General features: G+C 45.6%; 1 protein-coding gene across 2 annotated transcripts in view; it reads right to left on the reverse strand.

Annotated features, from left to right (window-relative positions):
* Window positions 1-8,348: 8,348 nt before the first annotated feature.
* The window catches only part of SSBP2 (single stranded DNA binding protein 2), a 198,308-nt gene continuing 182,799 nt past the window's right edge, over window positions 8,349-23,857 (reverse strand). For both annotated transcript variants that reach the window (XM_058656158.1, XM_058656157.1), the window contains 7 exons: window positions 23,023-23,058; window positions 21,428-21,482; window positions 19,126-19,196; window positions 17,651-17,729; window positions 15,222-15,250; window positions 12,244-12,342; window positions 8,349-9,283 (listed from right to left, as the gene is read on the reverse strand). In XM_058656158.1, the coding sequence (XP_058512141.1) occupies window positions 9,254-9,283; window positions 12,244-12,342; window positions 15,222-15,250; window positions 17,651-17,729; window positions 19,126-19,196; window positions 21,428-21,482; window positions 23,023-23,058 (399 nt within the window). In that variant the 3' untranslated portion in view covers window positions 8,349-9,253. The remainder of the gene's footprint in view (window positions 9,284-12,243; window positions 12,343-15,221; window positions 15,251-17,650; window positions 17,730-19,125; window positions 19,197-21,427; window positions 21,483-23,022; window positions 23,059-23,857) is intronic.

A 23,857-nucleotide genomic window follows, 5' to 3' on the forward strand; every position in this document is an offset into this window, starting at 1 on the left:
AGCCAAAACCGCAGCAAACTTCCAGAGGAATCAGGTCCCGACACTTGCTGTCACTGAGGAAGAGGATGACAACTAAACACCCTACTCCCATCTCTCCCCATGGACATAATTTGCTGACTAGTAGTAAGATCTCATGTTGGCAGCACACACTGCAAAACACAGCAGAATCACTATTATTATCACACTGTGATGGCATTAAGGAGAAATACCTTGTCATTCCTATACCAGCTACGGGCTGGGCAGGTAGCAGGTTAGCAAACAAGGGAGCAAAGGGGTTGCCAGCTGTCTCCTGGCCACAGCCCTGCACGGCTAAAGTACCGCCCCCTTCCATGCCAATTCCAACCCACTGTCCCATAAAGCACTTGGGCTGGTCTTGTCATGCAGAAGGAGCCCCGGTGAACAGGTGTAAGCTAAGCCCCATGGGGAGAAGCCATGAAACCTTCCAAGCACGTCCCACCCAAGAAAGGGGGGACCCACCTGTGGAGGGGCACAGTTCTCCCTAAGAGGCTGCTCCCATCCTTGCACTTCCATCTGCAGCTCTGCTTTGAGTTCCTCTTCCACGCTGGAGTTCTCTGCTTCCGACCCTGCTTCCTGCCACTGCACATGGGAAAGAGCCCAGACGCCTCCAGTACTTGGGCTCCTGACACAAATGGGGAGACCCAGATACCATTCATGGGTCCGTGGATTTCACCTGGCTTAGTTCTGACTGTGGCAATCATTTGGGGAGCAAACCAGCAGATGGAAAATCCTGTTTCTTTGCCTTCCTCTGTAACTCTGCCTTGCTTTTCAAAACATTTGACTTAAAAAAAAATTTTGACTAAAAGCTATACATTATAAAGCATTAAGACATCTGCCTATTATAAAATGCCAAACGCACCAGGATCTACACGTATTGCAGGTTGATTTACCCTGATGATGTGGTTAGCATTTGTCAACCGAAACTAGTTATCATGCTGGACAAAAAACACATGCGATTCAACTAGCATTTGACATCAGTCTGAATGAGGACACAAACTACAGAATCCTTAACGGTGTTCTGGTAGAGAACCAAGACGAGGCCGCACAATTTACAAAGCTTAAGTTTTCCCTGGCAGCAGGGGGGTGGAGGTTCTGTCGGAACCAGCAGACAGAAGGCCACTGGGGCAGGGGGTGGGCACTGTGCTGCCAGTGCATGCACTCTAAGGAACTGCCCACATGTGCCATGTCAGCTGGAGGAACCACCGCCTTCAGTCAGTGCTGCTGACTGCAGGGACAAGGGGCGGGATGGGGCCAGCAGACCAGAGAGGCGCTGTGGGCCGAGGAGGACAGTGATCCCCAAAGATCGCCCTAAGGACAAGGGCATTCATCTGTCACTGAAGAATGCCCTTCAGGCGCAGCACAGCAGCAAGAGCTGCACTGCCTTGGCTTTTAGTTGACTATGTTTTCAAGGTGTCTTTTTTTCAACTTATTAATGTTCCACAACAGATCAGACGCTGTTTCTTCCCAGGGTCTAAGCTACCCCTTAAGGAATAAAGTACATGTCTCAAGAGGCACATTAATCTCTCCGAGCTGATAGCTCCTGCAAACAGGTGTTAGCTCAAGAATTTTGTAGCGTACTTTTTCCTGTGAGATGCACGGGGGAATCTTGAAGTGACAGGCAAAGTGACATTTGTAAATATGATGTGAATTTCTTATGAACCAAGTCAGACTTCAACTAGTCAAGCTAATGCCTAGGTGGATAGTTAATTTCCTGACTGGTCTGTAAGAGCATTTCCGGTGCAGGCACCTCATCGTGAGAGGAAACTGTGCTTTCTTTTGCTCCTTTCTGGAAGCTTCTATAGCATTTCCCCTGTGAGTTCAACGTCTTTTGTTTTACACGTGGCTTGCGCAATGAGTTCTTGGATTCAGCCTCTAGTGGGGTTAGCATGCATCAACAGCTCCACCAGAAGCCCTCTGCTTCTCCACCGACATCCCTGCGGCAGGCTGCCCTTGGAGGAACAGAAGCTGTTCCTTTGTTTCCATTCAGAGGTGGAGGCTGAACTGCCAAATGGCAGGTGCAAGCAGAATTCTTTCAAAGGAAGAGGAGCCGGGCAACACCTGATCACGCCCCTGACCAGAGAGCAAGCCTTGGCCTCTGACCTCCTCCTCTCTAGGGTGTTGGGTGTGGGGCTTTGCCAGGCCACACGCTCATCTTCAGAGGCTGGCTCAATGCCTCTGGAGAGCGCGAGAGCGGAGCTCCCCACTGGACTCCCGCAGTGCGGCCTTGTGGCTGACACAGCCTCCATCTCACACACAGCCTCAGATTCCGGTTTTCTTGGCTCCCTGCCTTAACCTTTTCCAAAAATAAATAAATAAATAAATAAATAAATAAATAAATAAATACAGTCTTGGAGCATCAGCATGTGAATAAAAATCCGCAGCCAAGTAAGTTAGCAATGCATGCTTGAACTCTAACACGGTCTGAGTTTCTGTTATTATTCTTTAAACAAAAGGGAAGCTATAAGCCTTTGGGAAAGTCTTTACTAGAAAGAACAGGAATGCTGAAATACACTGAGAAAGTGCTGTGCGTGCACGCTCTCTGCAAAGCCAAAATCACTGAGGGAGTTTTTGGTAATTCTCTTCTTGGTTGAACTCCTACACTGCTTCTGTGTATAGGTTTTTCTGCCAGAAGTAGTTTTGAAGTTATTTAATCGGTACCTCATATACCTGCAAAGAGTTGCTTTCTGGCAAACGGAAAGAATATTGCCACGAAGGAATGTCTCCATCTTCAGTGTGTTAGGAATTGACTGTCATGCATCTCAATTCTGAACCGGGTGTTTCATGTGGCAGTCTAGAGCTGGGTCATTCTTCTTGGGAAATGCCCATTTTCTACTCTGTTGGAGTTATAGCTTCTATCTTTGCAACTCACAGGGAAAGGCTTTCTGACTCTATCGCCTCGTCTCCACCACGCTGCTGTAGCTCACAGCTGAGGTAAACAGAGCCTTAGTTGCTGAGGTCCAGCACAAAAGCCAAAGCCACAATAAACTTGATGGCAATCAGTGCCGTCCAGTCCACCAGAAAGATATTTTAAGTCAAAATTCATAAAGATGTGAAAGTTTACTGAAGCTCATACTTGGGCAATCTGTATCTCATGCTTTCTCAAGAGCCTATGCCACAGCACACCAACTAACTAGTTCCCATTGCTTGGAGGGGAAGAAACTATCTTTGATGTGAGTTACTCTCTTATGCCAATGCACAGCTCAGGAAGTCTCTTACACAGTCACATCACGGAAACTTCGAGCAGCAGCAGAAAATCCCTTTGCAACAGGCCTTTTCAAAGACCCAAGGACCCAAGTATCTGAGAGAGGATGGAAGAAGTGGTTCTGAGAGAGCAGGTGGGCAGCCCGCAGGGGCGTGGCCTTGGCTAGCTCCTGGGCTGCACTTCACAGGGTCTGGAAGGGCTTTGTGGCATCCAAAAGTAAACAGTTCAGAAATTGCCTCTTATTTGATTACTTATTTTGTCCGATAAATTTAACAGTGTCTATTATACTGAACTTTTTAATCTTTTGGATTTCGATATTGATTTGACAACTTCAGGGTGAGACAGATCTCTTGTAGTAATTAGTACTTCTCTCTGGACACTTTTATATGTGGCTTACATTTTTTAAAGTGTTAATTGGATTATCCTTTCCAGTTAGTTTTCTGAGGACTTCTCACTGAATTAAAAAATGCAGCTAGGTGGGCCCGGCACAGTAGCCTAGCGCCTAAAGTCCTCGCCTTGCACACATCAGAATCCCATATGGGCGCTGGTTGATGTCCTGGATGTCCTACTTCCCTTCCAGCTCCCTGCTTGTGCCTGGGAAAGCAGTCAAGAGCAGTCTAAGGCCTTGGGACCCTGCACCCATGTGGGAGACCCAGAAGCTCCTGGCTCCTGGCTTTGGATCAGCTCAGCTCCAGTCACTGTGGCCACTTGGTGAGTGAACCAGTGGATGCAAAATCTTTGTCTCTGCTTCTCTCCGTAGATTTGACTTTCCAATAAAAATAAATCTTTAAGAATAAAAAAAAAAAGCCACCATCATCACTAACACTAATCCCGGGTCCAGTGCCAAGGTACAGCAGATTAATCTTCAGCCTGCTAGTGTTGGCATCTCACACAGACACCAGTTCCTGTCCCAGCTGCTCCAATTCAATCCACTCTCTGCTTATGATCTAGGAAAGAAGCGAAGGATAGCCAAGTCTCTCCACGTGGGAGACCTGGAAGAGGCTCCTGGCTTCGGATCAGCTCGGCTCTGGCTGCTGCAGCTGATTAGGGAGGGAAGCAGTGGTCGAAGACTTCCCTGTTTCTTCTTTTCTCTCTGTAAAATGTATCTTTCTAATAAAAATAAGCTAATCTCTAAAAACATAAAAATTGCAAATGTTTTTGCTATTAGAGACTCCTCAATGTTGTATCAGATACAATCTCTCATCCCATTGTCACGCGAGCCCACCTTGGTGACGCTTGACGTGCAGGCATGCATGTGAGCTTCACGAGAACTTCCCATGTGCATCGCATGGAAAGCCAAGGCTAGAACTGGAAAGACAGAAACTGGAAATGGAAAGCTGCATTTTAAAGAACTATGTGAAAACATGGACCAAAGCAAGGGTAAAATCACAATTAAATAAGTCCGTAAGTTGATAGTCATTGTGAGTCAAGAATTTATACTTTTTCATTTTTCATGTCTGAAACTACAGCATGTCCTTCACTCATTCATGCTAACACACAATTTGTAAACTTTTGTCTTCATGCAAGGAAAGTGAGACATTTTGAAATATGATCTGAGAGGAAGCTTTACCCATGTGTAACTCAGGGTTTACACTTGGAAAATTCCCAAGAGTTGCTAAATTGAAAATCAACTGGTCATCAAATGATGTAAACTGGAAATACTCTTTGGATTGCTGCCTTCTTACACATAGATGGCTAATTACCTTTGGGCGATCATACGGTTAATTACACTAGGCAGGACAGTCTGACCAGGGTGTGATGGGAACTGCTGACATGGTGTACTGCATTCAGAGCCTCCTGAGAGGAATCCAGATCTCACCGTCTTGGGAATGTACTCATGCCGCTTGGTGCGAAGAGAAAACGGAACAAAGCTGCAGTGTCAACTGGAAGTGAATGGTGGATGTTCTGGGAACAGCAATGATTGCCTTCTTCATGTTAATGGAACATCTCATTTTAAAAATGAGGTGCTAAGTTTTTTAGGGACAAGCCACATTTCAGTGATTAGGATAATTGAAATGAGGCGGGCATGTATTCTGATATTAGCCAGTCAATGTACACAGAGGAGAGAGACACATGGTAATGGCATATGTTGGAAATGCCCATTTCTGCTTTCACATTCATAATATCCACATATAACGGCGTATTTCAACTTCAAAGATGCAGACAGAAAAAATACTTACATTTTAGCTTTTCACAGAAATCATTCTTCTATTCAGGACACCAATCATCCTAAGTTAGCAGGGAAAGCGGAGATGAGCGTCTCCTTGGGAGACAGATGCAACTGAGGATTTCTCTCTGAAATAGAGTTTAAAAAGTAATTACAGAGGTCTCAGGTGTGTGTCCCCTCTGTAGGTCGTCCCTTGCAGCCTGCATCACAGCTCATGTGCAAAGCTGACGCTCCGGCAAACTCAAAATGGTAACTCAATTTCTCGTAAACAAATGTCTACCCTACAATCTCCAAAGACCCATCGCCCAATGCCTGGAGACAACATGGACGTGTCCGGGGACTAAAGGATCATGGAGGTGCTGTCTGCAGACAAGGTGCCCAAAGAAAAACCTGTGTAAGAGAGGCTTCCTCCATGTCCTGTGGATGGCACTGCTCACTTTCCAACCCAAACAGCAATCATGGGGGAAAGCCCTGTGGCAGTAAACCTTGCAGTCACACCTGCAGCAGGTGCGTCCAGGCTGTCCGCCCTCTCGATGCACGGCGGGTGCACAACAGCGTGTCCAGAACAGTGGGCACTTTCCCAGGACTCAAGGTCTGCTTCGCCGACCAAGGGAGGCTCCTGCACCTGCTTCAGGATGGGCATCACTGTGCTCCATTGCCCCCTCCCCCCCTACAAAAAAACCTACCGCACAATGGAATGTGACATGTTACCCAAAAGAGTAACATGTCACAAACTTTTCTCTCATACTGGATGCCTCCTTCCCACCTTACCTGCCTTCCTCTTATCACTTTGATTTTCTAAGGGTACATGATATAAAAAGCAGAAAAAGGGAAACCAGTATGAAAACACAAAGATACTAGGATTTGTGGCACTGCCTCAAGTTAACAGGTGGTGACCAAGACACCTAAGCTGCAACTACTTCCTCTAGGAAGAGCAGAGGAGGCAACACCATCTGTGATGGTGGAGAGTGCTCGGAGCGCCACGAGGCACAACCACGCCTTCCTCTACAAGAGGGGTGCAGGGATGGGGGCACAGAAGAACCTTCGCATTCCCAGGATACAACGAAGTCAACCTGCAGGTAGGTGGGATGTGGACCCCTTGACAACAAGGATCTCTCAACCTTGGGCTGCTGGATGTGCAATTCCTGCTCATCATCAACTAGTGTGACCCCACAACTCTTACAGAGTACCCCCACGGCCCCTAGGAGCCACATGTTTGTTATCAGATCAATGGCATCTGAAGCATTTGTTCCCATAGCAACTTGTTCATGAGCAAGACGGCCAGTTAAGTCATACTCACCTTAGAAAGGGTGTCGGGCATTAGCAAGTGTGATGAGCTAGGCGGGGCACAAAGCAGAGACACTTGCGCAGCGTTTTCATCCGCTACTCAACACTTTCACGTTTTGCAAGTGTATACCCTCTGTCTGACCTGGGCAAGAGGTGCTGATATTACTATGGTGGGGTGAAACATGGAGTGTGTAGAAGCCCGCACACAGGGATTGGCAGAGAGGGCAAACACAGTAGCAAAAGCAGCAGTGTTCTCATGCGAAGAAAGAGGAGCACGGGCTAAGTGAACCAAAAGCCTGGAGAAAGAGATTCAGACATACTAACCTCAATGCAGCTCACGAGAAAAGGGCTTGGATATACAGAGGAAGTCATTTTGTATTCTGGTTTTCTTGAACACAACCTTGAAAAACATTTTATAATAATTTCAAGCAACTACTGAAATCTGAAATAAGTAAATTTAATCTAGATCCAAAGAAGGAAAAAATACTTACTTATAAAGAATCGATTGCTATACCTTGGAAAAAAAAATTTACCTTCTTTTTCCCCCCAGACTGAACAGGTTAGAAAAACAAAACTCATCATGCTATCCATCCTCTAGTCTGCCTCCAAATAAGAGCAAAGTCAGGCTCACGATCTTTGTGAAAAGGATCACTGTCTCTCAGAAGGCAAATAGAGACACTTGAGGTGTCGCACCCTTACAGCAGGACGCCGAGCAGGCACAGCCACGCCCGCACACCTGTCTACGGTGTGCAAGGCTAACACACTCCTGCGACCTGCACACACGTGCATCAAGTCGCTTGGCTTGAGGTGAGTCATGAGCCTCCGTTCAGGGCTTCTCACCAGGGCCACCATTCCCACGCGCAGCGCTCGGTGACACATTTCATGCCGGTTCTTGTCTCTGCACCAGTTTTGCCCTGCTTTGTTCCTGGGCCTCACGGGCGCCATCTTTCTTCCCGGAAGAAGCACATCAGTACGGAGTGGAGAGCCCTACGTCATCTGGGTCTGGCGGCCGTCGCATCCTCAGCCAGATGCTCACGCGAGACACCGTGGACTTGAAGGCCAGCAGGACCGCTCGTCCCCTGAAAGCCGCGATGCTCCTGCACCTCTGCCACAGTTCACAGAAAGCTCTTGGCGTCATGAATTTAATGCAAAGGGTCATGGGTTATCCCGTAGAACCTAAGGCTGCAGGCTTCATTCTTCTATTACGATTTCGGTGTCTGTGTGTGTAAATAACTAAAAGACCCCCACAAGATCTGGAGATGTACACAGCAAGGAGCTCCCTGAGGGCTCTCCCTTTTCCCACACACTCACTTGATTTTGAATGAGCTGCTGCTGGCCCAGGAGGTCTCACTGGAGGTGAGAAGCGGCAGCAGCCCTGCCTCGCGGGAGCAGTGCTGGTGTCCACGGAGGGACCTGGCCAGGAGCGGCCGGAGGTGCCCCGTGTGGGGAGTTACTCTGCTGGCTGGTGCTCAAAGCTGTAGTCATCCCAGGGTGCCTGTGGGCAGCAAGTCGTGCCTGTGTGTGTGTGTGTGTGTGTGTGTACTTGTTCCCAGAATGTCTGGATAAAAATCAGACGCCCGTTTACCAGAAGTAGAGATCTACAAATCTGAGCGAACGGTATGTTAGCACTTACAAGCTTCATCACATTAAAGAGAAAACACGCTACTAAAAAGATGACAGCCCCTGACATTTTATTGCTATGGTCTAAGTTATTTGAGCCAATCAACGACTTCTGTAGCATCTAAGACAGACAGACCAAGAGCTCTGTTTGCAGTGGTTATTGCCGAGGGAGAGGGAGAGGGAGAGGGAGATCGCGTGAGGTCCAGGAAAGCTTCTGTTGATTTGCAGTTTTTTTTTCTCAAGTAAAATGTACAAAAATACTTTTCACGAAGGTCACCAAAAAGAAAAAAAAAATGTCTGATTTTCACACCAAGAGGAGGGCACGCTTCCTTCTCGTCGGGGAGACAGTTACACTGTGGGGTTCGCAGGATGGCTTGTGTCAGACGCAATTTAATGAAAGCTCTCAAATAAGCAATTTTATTCCTATCCATGATTGCAGACATTTACAAAACCATAACATCTGAGTTCACCTTAAAAAATAACTTATATAAAGCAGTGATATACACAGCACAAAATAGTTCAGGGAAGGGGCGGGAGCAACTTTGAATAATTAAAATGTAAACGTGAAAAAAAGGATGGAATCAAAGTTCCTACTTATCGCTACGTAAGATGTCACGCGGCCGTACTGTGCAGGGTCCTGGCGGGCCACTGCAGACGTGTGCACATGTCCGAGACCATACACATGGGCAGTACACTGCTTTTCCACACATACACAGACACAGGTCGGGATTGGCAGTCCCGCGGGCTGGCGGCGCAGGGCGGCCTGCCCTGGTCTCAAGCTGTTTGGACCCGCTTTCCTCACAAGGTAGGGGACAGAGCAGGAAATACAAAGGTCGGCTTGGTGTGACTGAGAGTCCTCTGTTGACTGCACACTGTGATGAGTAATTTGTCTTCCGTAGTGGTTCTGTGAAGGGTCGGCTCACCGCCTCCACCGCCGCCGCGAGCACGCGTGGCCACGCTCACACGCTCATGGTCATGCTGGGGGAGTACTGCGAGGAGAGAGGCACCCGTTAGCAGGCCAGGGGCTCGGGGCGGCCAGTCCGAGGGCACCGCACGGCTCAGCCCCAGCTGTGGCCCGCAGGCAACAGGGCCACCAGCAACCCTCAAAACCACCTCTACAGATACAGACCTCACTCAGCCCTGAAATCCTAACTGCCCCAGACTTCTTCACAGGACCAAGCAGGCCGGTCCCCATGCCCTGGACCCGCCTTGTCCCTCTGTGGGTGCCAAAGCCATGCAGGAACCAAGTCTTGGCTACCTGCCTGCTGGGTAGACCTGAGGGCTCACCTGCAAACTGACTCCAAGGCTAGCATCTGTCTCGCAGGGTTTCAGGGGATTAAATACCCAATCCTCAGTCAGCTCACACTGTGGGAAAGGACACTCGCCCTGCTCCTGGCCTGTGGCCTCCCACAAGCATCTCGGGTCGCTGGGATGTCCATCCTTGACCGGCAGGGACTCTGCTGAACGCTTAGGTGGTGAGGGGCCGGGCTCTCAAACATTCAGGAGGAACCCAGAGCCATCGCTTGGCTGACGAGGCTGGCTCGTGGTTTCGGCCCTGACGTGGTCATCAGCGGAGTGACCCAGCACTCAAAAGGTGTTTTTCTCTTTGTGCCTCCTTCTCCTGTTGGCAATTCTGTCTTCCAAATAAATACACTTTTAAAAAGCTACAAAAACTTTAGAAAAAAAATTTTAAATAATAATTACTCCGGTTCACTCACATACCATGTAACATTAAGGAATAGTGTCAAAAATGTGTATATATGTTTGCATAGGAGAGTTACTGCAGAAAATCCAAGGAAAACAAACCAGAAGGTAAGTTTATTTGGGTGTAAGAAATTTTGAAGTTGACACATTAGAGGGGGTCTTTGAAAATTTCGTGCAAGATGCGCATCATGAAAAAATGTGTATATTCCAAAATCACTTGCATCAAAATATATGTGCTTGCACTTATTCTTACACTTCGCAGGAAGTTCAAACCAGCCCCTCCCCAACACACACACACTCTGTTACCAAGTATTTCAAACTGGTTGTTGTCATCACTTAACGCTAGAAATCACTCATTTTCAATTCATGATATTTCAAATGTTTAAGCAGATGTTCTGTTGGCAATTCTTTGGGAAGCTAAAGAGCTATGTCTGCCCAGGGAGGAAAGTGAGTGAAAAACTCAGGTCCAAAAACAGAGAAACACATTCAGGCTGGGAAGAATCATTTCTGACAAATACTGCTCAGAAAAACAGCATCACCACATAAAATCCAAGCTGTGAAAAGGCACAATCTAGAAACTGCCCTAACTGAATCTGGCACAGCAGGGCGGGTCCTCCTTAGCCCTCAGAGTCCTTGGAAGCAGTATTGTGCCTTCCCCCTGGCTTCAACTCAATGGAATAAGTTTCTAGGAAAGGCCACAAGAATCTACAGCTATCATTCTTCCAGGCATCAGAGAAGGGATCTAGACCTTTCCAGAAGTGAAGGCAGAGCAGAGTGGATGGATGCCATGCTTGGAATACACATGGTGTGCTGTGACCCCATGTCCAGCTGCCTTGGGACATGGTGACATATTATGAGGCTATGCTCTCAGCCTTACAACTTTTATGGAAGTCTTACCAATTTGCTCTGACTAAGCTGTCCAGGACACCACTGTTGTTGGTTCAGCAAAAAGGTAAGCCCCGGCCAGCTTTCTTTATTGTTTTATGTGAAGCATATTGGCGGTTGGTACACCTTGATATACACTTGTGATTCTCCCCTTATTACGCCAGGCTCAGGGGCCTGGGCGGCCTCTGAGACATCCCCAGTGTCCCTACCTGGCTGTGTCTGAACATCTAGGGGATATTTGATTTTCTTAATGACACAGACATAAGGAATTGCCCCACTACCCCAAGCCAAGCTCAAAAGCACTTGGTGTTTGTGGGGCTACGGAAAAGCTCAGGCAGATGAGACTGTCTCGTAAGAGAATGACGAAGGGCAGGAACAAGAGGAGATGCCAGACTGCCTTGCCCGTTTTCCATCTGATGTCATGAGTTTAACCTCATGTTTGCCTCCTGCCAGCAGCACGGCACTGTATCTTCTCAGGGTCGGGGCAAGAGGCAGGGCTGGGAGCGAGCGGCGGCACCAGGCTGTGTGCATGGCTCCCCAGAGGTCCTCGTAGGACCCATAGAAGCACAAGCGTCCAGGGAGACCTGAGGAGGCGCCGCAGTGCCTGTCAGTGTCATGGTGACTACCCCTGCTGCCTCTGCAATTAAGTTCAGGAGGGTGACACCCTGAGGGGCAGGTGGTGCCTCAGATTCCAGTGTGCAGAACTTGCTGGGGTCCCAAACCTGTGGTGTGGTCTTTGACTCTGTGGCTCCCACATAACCCCTCAGCTCAGGACATGCTGTTCCTGGGTATTTCGGTTCTACCAGGACTAGGAGGGCTCCGGGAAGCTGTCTGAGAAACCACCATCGGATTCCCAATAGAAAACCATCACAACACAGCACCACGTTTTGTTCGAGCACCTGGGGAAGGGACTCCCTCTCTCCAGGGCTGGCACACCATCCTGGCTCAGGGAACGGAAACATCTCCTTGTTTCTCTTTTGGACCCCGTCCGTGTCTGTGGCCATGGTGACACCGCTTGTGCCCAACATTGCAGCCACACTCAGGAAATGACCTGAGGACCTGAGCCTGGCTCTCTGGCCATGCAGGTGGCTCTCAGTCAGTAGGGTCTGCGTGGAAAGCAGGGACCCCTAACAATGTTCTCAGAGACCTCAGCATAGCACCTGAACCCTGCAAGTGGAGCATCTGGGACAAGCGCCCAGCAGGCACCCAGAAAAGAAAAACTCTGCTTTTGAAAAAAACTTTTTTCCAGAGAAATTCCAGTGGAAGGTGCCGCCTTTCCAAAGGCAGCTTTACGCACTTGTTGCAGCAGAAGAGCTTCGGAAGTAAAACACGGACATAATGACGGAGTCGGGGTACTTACGCTCTCGCTCTGGAAAGGATTTAAGAAGCTTCCTCCCATCTCGCCGTCATCCCTCGGGGTGCCCGGCTGATTACTCAGGCTCATGTTATTGGGAGAATTCTGTAAACAAGATTCAGAGAACAAACAGGGTGTTGCTGAAGGCTTTAATTTCCGTCTTGGATTCCAAAACAATCTACAGCGGCATCCCCAAGGGCAAAGCCGACTTCACAGCATTCAGTGTGGGCTCCTGCCTCGAGCGGCAGTTCCTTCCTCACCGCTCGCAGGTACGAGTGTGTTCCCAATTGGAAATGAAAAAAACCCCAGAGTCCAAAGTAACCTACCCCTTCTGGTTCCTCATCTCGGAATCAATATTTGTTCAGTTTCCCCCTTCAGCCTGGACATGTCCTGCCACTTGGGAGTGGCCCTTCACGCCAGCAGGGGCTGGGTCAGGAAAGACCCTCGCTGTACAGGCCCAGGTGCGGCACTACTCCCCTAGGGACTGGTGCAGCGAATGCTCCGCTGGATGCTGCCTGTAGTTTACGGACAATCGTTTCCTAGAGGAATCCCAGGGAAGCAAGCTCAGGGGTGCTGCAGCTTAGTCAACAGCAGTTACCTGAGGACCAGAGAACCCACCCTGTGTTTCAGAGAAAAGGGGCGCTCCAATGAAACCCTCTGCACAACCCTTCCTGATCAGCACTTTCCGAGCAGATGCATTCTGGAACCTTCCTTTGAGCTGAAATAGTTTCTTCAGTGACCAAAATCAGGTTGCTTGTGCATGTATGTAAGTGTGCCAGTCCCATTATCACTGTACGGCGTTGGCAGGGCTGGCATATCTGGGACTCGAAAGGCAAAGGGGACTGGCACCTTGGAGAGTGCCCTTGGCAGGTGTCATGCCTGTGCCTCAGGTATGACTTGTCAGAACTGCAGTGTTAATTTTTTTTCAAATTGAAAAAGTATGAGCTTTTCTTTCTATATTGTTTTAGAATAAGGTTTTTTATTTTTAAAGGAAAATTGCTAAGAGGATTTTAATTTACCTAAGGCAGACTATCCCATAAACATTAAAATGTCATGAGTTGCCTATTTTCAGAAGTATGTGAGCTTCTGCCACATGCGGGGGCGTGTGGAGCAGACAGGTAGAGCGTACATGACGCCTGCAGCTCCCTTGCTCCATGTCCTGGGGAATCACAGAACAAGGATCCCCTGAAACTACAGGGTTCCCCAAAGAATTAGGAACCATGCTTTAGTTGTCTGGTATTCAGAGTAACATTTTCCCTTAAGATGTTAGTTACCCAAGAATACACAAATGCAATGGTACTGTGAAATGAACGTAGGGAAGTTGATTTTCTAAAAAAATAAAAAATTTAAATAAGTAAAATTTAAGGGTCGCACTTTGGAATTCACTAATTATTAGAGTTAATGAAATAGTAATCTGTGTCTTGAAACTAAGAATGACAAAACACTGTCTTAGGGCAAAAAGGAAATGAAATTTTTAAAATATTCAAAGATTCAAGCAAACTCAATCAAGTCCTTTTAGTAAGGGCATATTTCAGTCACCTTAATGGAGAAGCTGTCAATATCAGAATGGGAGCAGCCAAGCTAGTCCAGTATGCACCTGGAAGCCACACCCCTCCCAGTCCTGCCACGCTTGCAGCCCTTGGGCGCTGCCCAGACGCAGCACACCCCTGGCTCCGGCAGCCTCACCACACTGCTGCCCCCGAGCCACATGTCAGTACTGGTTTATAACACCAAACATTTGACTAAACCTGACTGCTGACCTCACATGTTGATTTAAGCATATTTAGAATTTGGAAATAATGTTGTATTGTTAAGATGGATATGCTAACAAAATATTTCTGGCATTGGTGCATAGGGTCTCTCCACAGCAGGCTGGCTCGGCACCACTCCCTTTCTTGGAGTGGGGCTGTGTTATGCAAAGGTACTTCAGAAGGTTTGTGAAGAGGGGAGAATACAAGACCAGCTTTCTGCTTTCTGTGGCGGGTACTGTGGTGACACTCCATACGGGTGCCGGTTCAAGTCCCTGCTGCTTCATTTCTAATCCGGCTTTCTGCTGGAGCACCTGGGAAGACAGTAGCAGATGCTCCAAGTGCGTGGGCCCCTCTAACCATGTGGGAGGCCAGGATGAGGCTCCTGGCCCAGCTCGGCCACTGCAGCCATCTGGGAGTGAACCAGTGCAGGAAAGTGCCTCTCTCACTTGCTCTGTAATTCTTTAAAATAAATAGAAAAAAAACTTTAAAAATGATAAAAATATCCTTCTGTAAGTGGAAACTTATCCTTACCTATTTTTCAGACAGTCTAAATATATTTGACTATCAGCTATTTTAAATTCATCATGAATTAAAAAGGGCTTAGGTATTATTCCTCAAAAAACATGAATCATTCTAACAAAGTAATTTGTAACGGCAGCTAACTCAAGCACCCAAAGAAGGGGTGTGCAGACACCCACTGCCGGGAGGTGGACTCCCCCACCTGCCCTGGCATCACCTTCCTCTGGTTGTCTCCTTATTCCATTTGGGGAAGCAGAATGACTGTGGCGCTCAACGTTGCTTCGTGCAGCTTGGGAAGATCAATTGAATGTATACATGCAAAGCCCTCAGGACACAGAATAATCACTTTTTCCCACTGACTTCTTATATTGCTTCAGACACTTTTACTTTTTTAACAGATTAAAGTGTCAGCTCATTTTACAGATATGTGACATCATAATGTGATTAAACTATTTATTCCTTGGTGTCAATTAATCACATCTAGTACTCCCTATAGGTGAGTCATAGAATATTCAGGAATTTTCTTAAAAGCCTCATTGTACCCATTCCCACAGATTACAGATATGAACATTTTTAATTATTCATTAATTATACCTGGCCTTTGGTTTTCCAACTTTCTAGAAAACATAACTCATGTTTACTCTAGGAAACATCATGAGAGCACTACATGGAATACATTGCAGATAAAGAAACAGCAGTGAGCCCAGCCCTTACCTTGGAAATACTGTCCATGTCTCCTGAGCCTGGAGGAAAAACAACACAAGAAGACGTCATCAGGTGACAGTTCATGGTCAAAGTAAAGCTTCTGTTAATTTAAGGACACACAGTATACTGCACATACGCTCCAGAGCGCAGCACTTGCGTTGCTGAGTATCAAAAGCCTTTTAAAAATTGATAGGAGTTGATGTCATTTGATGGCAAGTGTACAAAACTCTATTTGTAGTTTCCAATCACCTATTTTTCTCCCCCTCATGGCAGAAAGAACTATTGCTATTACAGACTCAGGCAAGTAAAATATTAGAGGGATCATTTATATATCTTCCTCAAAACTTTTTAAATGTATCTATATATTTGTATCTATTGCATTTATCTATCTGTATTTCAGATATGGACAAATAAAGTCCATACAAACTTTCTTCCTCAATGTGATGCTGGATAAAACTGGTATGAGCATAAAATGGACATTCTCAACAATGCCTGACAATATTTTGAATCATATTTTACTATAACAAACAAAAGTGTTCTTAATAGGACTACCAAAATAGCAGCAATCAATTTGGGGTAATCCATCAAAACCAAAAACGTCTTGAAAAGGCAATATTATACTTATCCACTATTGGGGGGGGGAATAAACAATATAAAATAATTTCCCATGGGAAGAAATAGAATGATTTTTTGGTAACTAGAACATTACTGAAGCTGTGTCAGCATACTGGCTTCATTTTAAATTATGTTATTTTTAATGCTTTTCCTAGAATAAAAACATCATATTTGTTGTATTATTTTAATAGGGCAGCATTCAGTCAATATCACAGATGATTATTAGAATTTATCAGAATGATTTGTATATAGTCATAACGTCACTAAACACTGAATGCATGTATATAGTCATGAATATACTGAAATACATAAAACAAGACGCATCATAAAAAGGTAGTAAGCCAGGAGCCAAGGTCGCTGTAACTCTTCTAAAAACTGTTTCTAGTGATTAATGTAACTGAGAACTTTAAACTCTGACCAAAAACCTTATTCTGGCAATAATTCTACAAATAAAAACATTGCAAAGTGAGTATCTGTAATAAACTGGAGAACTATGGACTGGTGCTGCCCACAGGCCCCTGTGTGACGATGGGCTGGCCCTCTGGACAGCCAACAGGGTGGCCATTAGCCACATGTGCTTGCTGGCACCTGACCCACAGTGGTGCATCTGAGGAAATAAATTTTAAGTTTATTGTATTTTAAAGTTCAACAGTCATACATGACTAGAGGTTGCTCTAACTGGATGAGAGAAATAAAAATAAATCAAGACTTTGAAGTTCAGGCAAAAATATGCAAGAATCCTCAAAAGCTCAAAAATCTGTCCCCATGATGTCACAAGTCTGCCTAGTGAAGTCACTGATTTTCCGGGTAACATGGCAGGGCCATTTCCTGACCTAGAATGGAGGAGGAAATGACATGCACACATAAACTTGGATTACTCAGGAGCGGCCTCTCTAACCTGAGAATGGCAGATCCTTTCCAGAAAAAACAATAACAAAACATCCCACTACCACAACTCCTCTCCCTGTTGCCAAGTTTTATTAGTTTATGATCACTTCACCTAAGCCTACACCAACAGAACACGTCTTTGGGGGGCAGTGAGGAGGGTATATCACATTCAGCCTGCCTGTGCGACCAGTGTGTGGCACGCTTGAAGGGAACGGTGCCACTCGTCTAAGGCAAACGTCTCGCTCACCGGGTCTGCTGTCATGCTACGAGGGTTTCATTTATGGGGTTTGTGTCTGACCATTCAGTGTCTCAAGACAATGGAGATAGTGTTCTTTTATCATTTAGATTATTCAGAAGGTTTGCCAAATGTATTTTTTAAACAAAGAGACAAACTGTAAAGTACAAAAACAAACCTAGGGGGGCTCGGCAGCGTGGCCTAGTGGCTAAGGTCCTCGCCTTGATCCCATATGGCTGCTGGTTCTAATCCCGGCAGCTCCACTTCCTCTCTGTCTCTCCTCCTCTCAGTATATCTGACTTTGTAAGGAAAATAAAATAAATCTTAAAAAAAAAAAAAAAGAACTTAAAAAAAAAAAAAAAAAAAAAAAAAAAACAAAAAACCTAGGGAATGCTTGCATCCTTGCCTAGTAGTGCTGTTGCCCTGAGCTTGTGTCCACCACAGACACTCAGACGTCGGAGGGTTCTGGTAAGTTCCTGTGCGTATCAGGTAGGTTTGGACATTTCTCATACTTACAGCGTTCAAATGATCTCCGGTTATCAAAACCAATATATTGTAGGGTAGGCTCTCAGACCACTGTGGACGTTGAGGCATTTCCAGTGAGGGCCAGCACACGGTAGAACTCTGCACACCATACTACCCACTGTGCACTCAGGACTCTGCTCTGAGTGTATTTCAACATTGAACTTCATCTCCTTACCTAAGGAGCCGTTCATGTGATGTGACTCCATGCCTCCTAGTCCGCCCATGGGGCCGTCTGACCCGGGGCCCATGGGAAACTAATTGAAAGAAGAAAACAACATGATCACATGGAAAACAGCTGTTGGTCTCAACGCTACAGCATCTTACCCTCTGCACCATAAGACACTCCCACAGTTCTTTCCACATTATGGAGACCATCTTGTTTGCGCTTTGTCAGCCCTCTGGACCCCCTCGATGCTCTGCCTAACCCCATCGCTCCCATCCCACCTTTTCCATGTTCTAGGTGTTTGGGTGAATCCTCATTCATGCCCCAAGTTTTCTTCTCTAGACAAACTCAACTGGAAAGCATGTATGTTCCAGGGCAAATGGGTAGACACCCCTGTTTCCTCGGTGACAAATGTCCTGTTGTATAGGACAGGTAGTTTTTCTAAGGAGCTGCTAAAGGTATTAGCTTAGAAGAATAATTCAACATCATTATGCTAACATTAACATTTTTCTTAGCAGACAATCTATCTTTGCTCAAATGGACCTAATAAATAATTTCATCTTCCAGGTTAAACACATTTAGCTCCTTGGGGATGACTGAATATAGCTAATTCTCCCCAGCAGCCACAAGGACATCAGTTCAGTGACAACCAGGCCCTCAGGCACATCTGCTGAATGTTTCGCGAAGCAGTGGAACACTTCTCCTTTCTTTTCAAGTGAAATTGTATGGCAGAGGCCTGAACAAATGAGCCACACAGAGCTGGTGACGAGGAGCCCCGGCTCAGCATGTAGTTAGTTACAAGTACGCTACATTTCCAGTTACCATTAAGCCCCCACGCCTCTTCCACAGTGCATGGTGCAAGAGCAATGGATGTGGGGTCTGTGTATGGACAACCCTGGAGACACCCCCTCCAAGCTGAGGCAAGATGCCCTTTCCTTGGGTGGGTACATGAATAGGCATCCTCCCAGGAGCATGCTGCCACATTTGTACCCAAACCCACCATCTCAAAGAACATAGACCAATTTTCAGCAAACTAACTGGAATATATGTGCCTCATGGAGAACTCAAAGAGTTTGGCTTTGAACTCAGTGCCCTTACTCAGTTTTCATCAAAAGCACCCTTTATATGGAGGTTGAGGAACTTGCTGGCGAGCCCCACAACCTGTCAAGATACCTGGGTAAGTTCCACTAACAGACCCTCAGACTACATATGCACATAAGGTCAGAACAGCAAATGACATGTGTGTGTGTGCATGTATGTGTGTGTGTGAGTAAAATTTTACATTTGAATTCTACTGCTATAAAATCTCTGTTACTTATACTATATTCTGGTTTTCTCAATCTGGGGCAGAGAAGGAACTGCGCTGGTATCTGACACCTGGAGAATGTAACAAGAATTTCAGAAGCCCTGAGGCCAATGGAATGTCCTTTAAGTTTGAAAGTCTCTGAGTAGATTCTACAAGTGAGTTATGTAAGACTCATATTTACATTGGGCCTGCTGGGTCCAGGAGGTACTGCATTCATTAAAGTATACATGTTGTCTCCGGAGTTGGTTGAGTCTGAAACAAAACACAGCTCAATCAGCATCTTTATCATCTACACAGTGACGATCTAAGATGATCTGCACACACACACACACACACACACACACTGACAACTCGAACGCCTGAAACAGTTATTACCAATATTCAGAAGCAAAGAGCTAGTAGTCATCTTCCGACCTCAAGATGATCATTCGAAGGGCAGTGGAGAGGTCTAGCATAATTCAAGTCAAAAGAACGATCCTTTAAATAACTAAAAAAGTCACAGTGAAGTGAAACACACTCTCTCACCTCTCTAAGCATTTCTATGTACCCAGAGAAACTTGCACTCTTAAAATCCAAATTTAGTAGCTTTTTACTTTATTATTTTCTTAGATTTCCTATGCACCAAATGAAAAACATTGGTTTTGCTTCAGTTAATAAGTAGAAAAGATAGTAGAATATTCTAGCTTAATTCCCAAAGAGAGATTAGAACAAGACGACACAATTGGAATAAAAAAATTCTTGTTTGGAATAAACCACAATTTCCTTTGGCATAACTTACTATAGAATTTTTTTTTACTCCTTTTCTCTTCATTATAAAGGTAACTATAGTGTATAACCACACAACTATAGGTAACACTATGTATTTCAAAAATTTACATTAAATGTGTATTAGCTAGTTCTAATTAATGAAAGGCTAGTTTACATACAGGAAATAACTATTATGATTTTCTACTTTTTCATGTCTTGGGTTTCTTAAATATTGACTGTGTTTCAAAATGTCTGCGCTGACTCCTGAAGCGCAGGTCACTTGCTGTCTCGTGGCTGCAGCATAGTCGGACACGGGCAATCACTTGCCCCCTTACTGTGTCTTCCTAGGCCCTGTGACGTTTTTTGCTTTGCTGGGTACCCCTTACACAGGAGGTAAGCTTGCCAACACCGATCTATTAATCTAAATGTTACTTTTTTTTTTTAACTTCTAAATGAACAGCATGATACTGAAAAAGCTGGAATGCCGGCCTCATTCCAAGCCCCGCATGTTGGTACTCAGCGAGGCCCTGACCAATCCGTGTCCCTAGCACCTGTGCTGCACTCCCGCAGGCCCAACTGCCCGAGTTTCTGACAACTTAAGCTCAAGCAATGGGATGAACTCTATCACATACAACGCTCCAGAAAACCTTGGGTGGAAACCTTCAAACTGTTTTTCCAACATCTTAGTCTGCTCTTGATGAAAGTGAAATCGGCAACCTATATTAAATATGCGGAATGAGAAGGGATTTCTTTTTGTTCCCCTCCATCAAGAATATAATTTCACCTGATAAGGAAAAAATATTGGGGTGATAAGGTTGGTATTTTCTAGGACATAGCAGGCTGCTTTTGGTATGATGAAAAATTTTACAATGAGGTAGATCTTGCTGCACTTCCGTTTTGGGGGTGTGTGTTGGTTTAGAACCAGTGGAGTGACCAGTGGAGTGAGCACTCCAGCGAGTGTGCAAGGAGGCCTGGAAGACACACTGGGGGCACTTTCTGTCGTGAGAGGAAGCAACACCTGCACTGCTTAGTGTGGCTCCAGGGGCGTGCTTTATCCTCAACGTGCGTATTGATTACAAGTTTACAGAGTCTGACACTCCATCTTCTCGTGGTTCCTGGTCGGTCCTGTAGCACTACGAGAAGGGCTGTGCCAGGCTCAGCGGCCACCACTGCACCTCCACATCCCATGAATGGGCTGTGGCAACAACTCAAGAATAAGGGGTAAAGTCAGTATGATAGTTACATCATTGTATAAAACACTTAGAGATATACTGAAGGGTAATTTAGCTTGGAAGATTAAATTTTAAAACAAGCAGTTTTTTTCCTATCTGGTGAGCTTGTTCGCCAATCAATACTGGTAAACACTCGTGGACAGCAAGGTGAGCACAGCAAAGCCGGGACGTGGCTGCGTGCACTTTCTAGACCTCACCACTGCAGGCGTAGCGTGTTTAATCAGGCACATTTGGAGCTTGTTCTCAGCTTCCAGGACTCTTTAAGCTAGATACATTACTGGGTAGTTCGGACAGATTAATTCTGTTTTCATCCTGATTAAATGTTAACTGCACAACAGAAAATGTCTAACAGCTTAAGCAAGTGGATGACAATGACATAGAAATACTGTTGCTTTCCATCTGCGGCCTCCACCTACATCCTTAACCGCCATGAGATCAGTGAGATAATAAACTTTTGTGACTTTGTATACTCAGATGCGCCTGTGGTTGGCTTGGTGACAGTACCTGCTGGACTAGGCAGGATGGGTGTTCCTGGTGGCCCTCCACCTCCCGGTGGACCCTAAACAATCACACAAAACTTCAGTCAAGATAAGGCATTTCATTTAAAAAATGTATAGAAGAGCAGAAAATTATGATTTATTTATCAATACAACTTGAGAACAGAAGAAATTGAATGGTCAATCATTTCAGTATTATGCAAAAACACAATTTAACTTAAATATGTTGAGAATGTTTTGACAAGTTTCCAAAAACAACGAGCCTGTAACACACTGATTTATTATTCATGACTTAGTCACATCAGGTATAACGAGGCTAAGGAGAAACCATTTAATGGGGTTCTTTACAGATCTATAAAATAGAACTAACTCATGTACGTTTGTGATTTTGTCTACCACTTTGTGGCACAGGTTTGGATAAGAAAGCATATGTGACTTATTGTTTAAAAGACCCAGGATGCCCTTTTTTCCCCTTGTGGGCACCTGTCAGCTGTCAATCAGAAATGAGAGCAGCTGACTAGTGTGGTACCCGACTGAGGCTGTAGCCACTCAAGCACATGGACGATGAAGGTAGGTGAGCCTACAGCTATTTCAGTTGCTTCCGGTGACTAAAATGAATACTGCAAGTGGCAGATGCTCCACAAACGGTGGTCAAATTCACCCCCAAGTGGCTAAACTTTCACTCAATCCCAAGCGTTCAGATCCAGCCTACCAACTGTTTCAAACACTCCTAAGTATTTGCTACTTCATGAGCAACTTAAATTTCCTTCCAAATTAAAGTCTGGAATCTACTGAAGTAAATATCAGGCTTATGCCTAAAGTAACCTTGAGAAAAAAATAGGTTTAGCCAAATGATTGTTTTTTCCATTCCTGTTTCACAGAGAATGTGAAGAAAGTCTCTCAGTAAATTTAAAGCAGCAGTGGGCGCTGGGCTCCCGAGTGCAGAAGTAGCGCATTCTTCCTTCTATGTTTGTAAGATGCTGCCCACTCCTTTAGCATGATAATACCTCCACAAGAGAGCCCCCTTTTGTCAACCTATTGTTCTTTATGGTGGCCCTGGGAGGCAGCAAGAATCATAATGTCATGATGTCAGAAGGGTGATTTGTAAATTCAAACAATCATATAAAAATCTGCTAATTTGACATCATGGTCTCAGTTTGTAAGACTGAGACACCAAAAATGTTGAAAGGCTAATGCGCAGCTCTCCTCCCCATCTTGCTGCCTGATTCACTCCGAGTCAGTGCCCACTCTGAGTCAGTGGGCACAACTCCAGGGCCTTCTGACTGTGTGTGGTGATTGGGAGGGGGTATCCTGGAGAGCTACAGATTTGGGCACATGACAGTGCCTGTGGGGGTGGCACGCTGCACGATGGGACAGTGTGTCCTACTGGCTTTCAGCAATAGATGCGGAAGGACAACGCTGTGCTGGGGGCCAAGCTGGCCACACTGCCCGCGGCAGTGCTAAGGGACAACAGCGTGTGTATGCTGAGCGAGGCAAATGAGCTGAGGTAAGATGCGCTCTTCTGGGCAATCTGCAGGGGCTCCTCTAAACATCTGGATCCCCTTGCACAAATAAAACATAGTATCTCCCCTAGGTACTTACTACATAATTCCCGGGAGATGCTGACGAGTATGGTATCTGCAAGGAGAACAGGACACAGAGAAAAAAAAGAAACATTTTTGATTTATGTGGCAGAACCAAGACTGACCTATGATGAATATTTTCCATAGTTTCATCAGATGGTAAAATATAACGCAACAGAAAACAAAGCATGAAGTAATTTACATTCACCTGTGTGTTAGCAAACCAAATAAAGGAATTTTAGTCCCAAGGAATTCAGGCAGAATTCTGATTGTACAACACTGCCTGAAGTTGGTGGTTTGTCCTAAAGTCAAGAGATGTGTCTGTTGTGAAAAACCATAGGAACAAAATCAGAGTTTTCCAAAATGGTAGTAGCCTCGATAGATGTAGCTTCCCAGGGTCTGTGTCTGTTTTAAAGTCAGATTCCAGACAATTCCCGCAGCCTAGGTCAGTTCTTGACTCACAGACCTCTCCTGGCCCTCCGCTTTCCACTGAATGACTAGAAAATACCACGACAAAGAAGCAAGACTTTGTGAAGATGAGACCCCAAAGGCAACGCGTCCGTGGGGACTGGGTCTGGGCAAGATGCTCTAAGAGATTAGAAGGCAGTAACTGAACAACACTGTTGCAGTCATTTCAAAAACTAAAACTGGGAAATGTTTGAAAAATCAGCCCTAGAGTGCAGAAACTTCACAGAAAAAGTTAAATGCAGTATTTTTTAATTTATTTTTTGCATAAGCACATACATGCTCATGAAGATGCTTATAAATCCTGTTCCCCTTATTCTTCAGAGCTTGTTGGGAGGTTCTAGCAGGGCAGCGCAGCTACTCGCGTACCCTTGACCTAAGACCGGTCC

Source organism: Ochotona princeps, chromosome 28 (assembly GCF_030435755.1).
Source record: "Ochotona princeps isolate mOchPri1 chromosome 28, mOchPri1.hap1, whole genome shotgun sequence".
Taxonomy (NCBI): Eukaryota; Metazoa; Chordata; class Mammalia; order Lagomorpha; family Ochotonidae; genus Ochotona; species Ochotona princeps.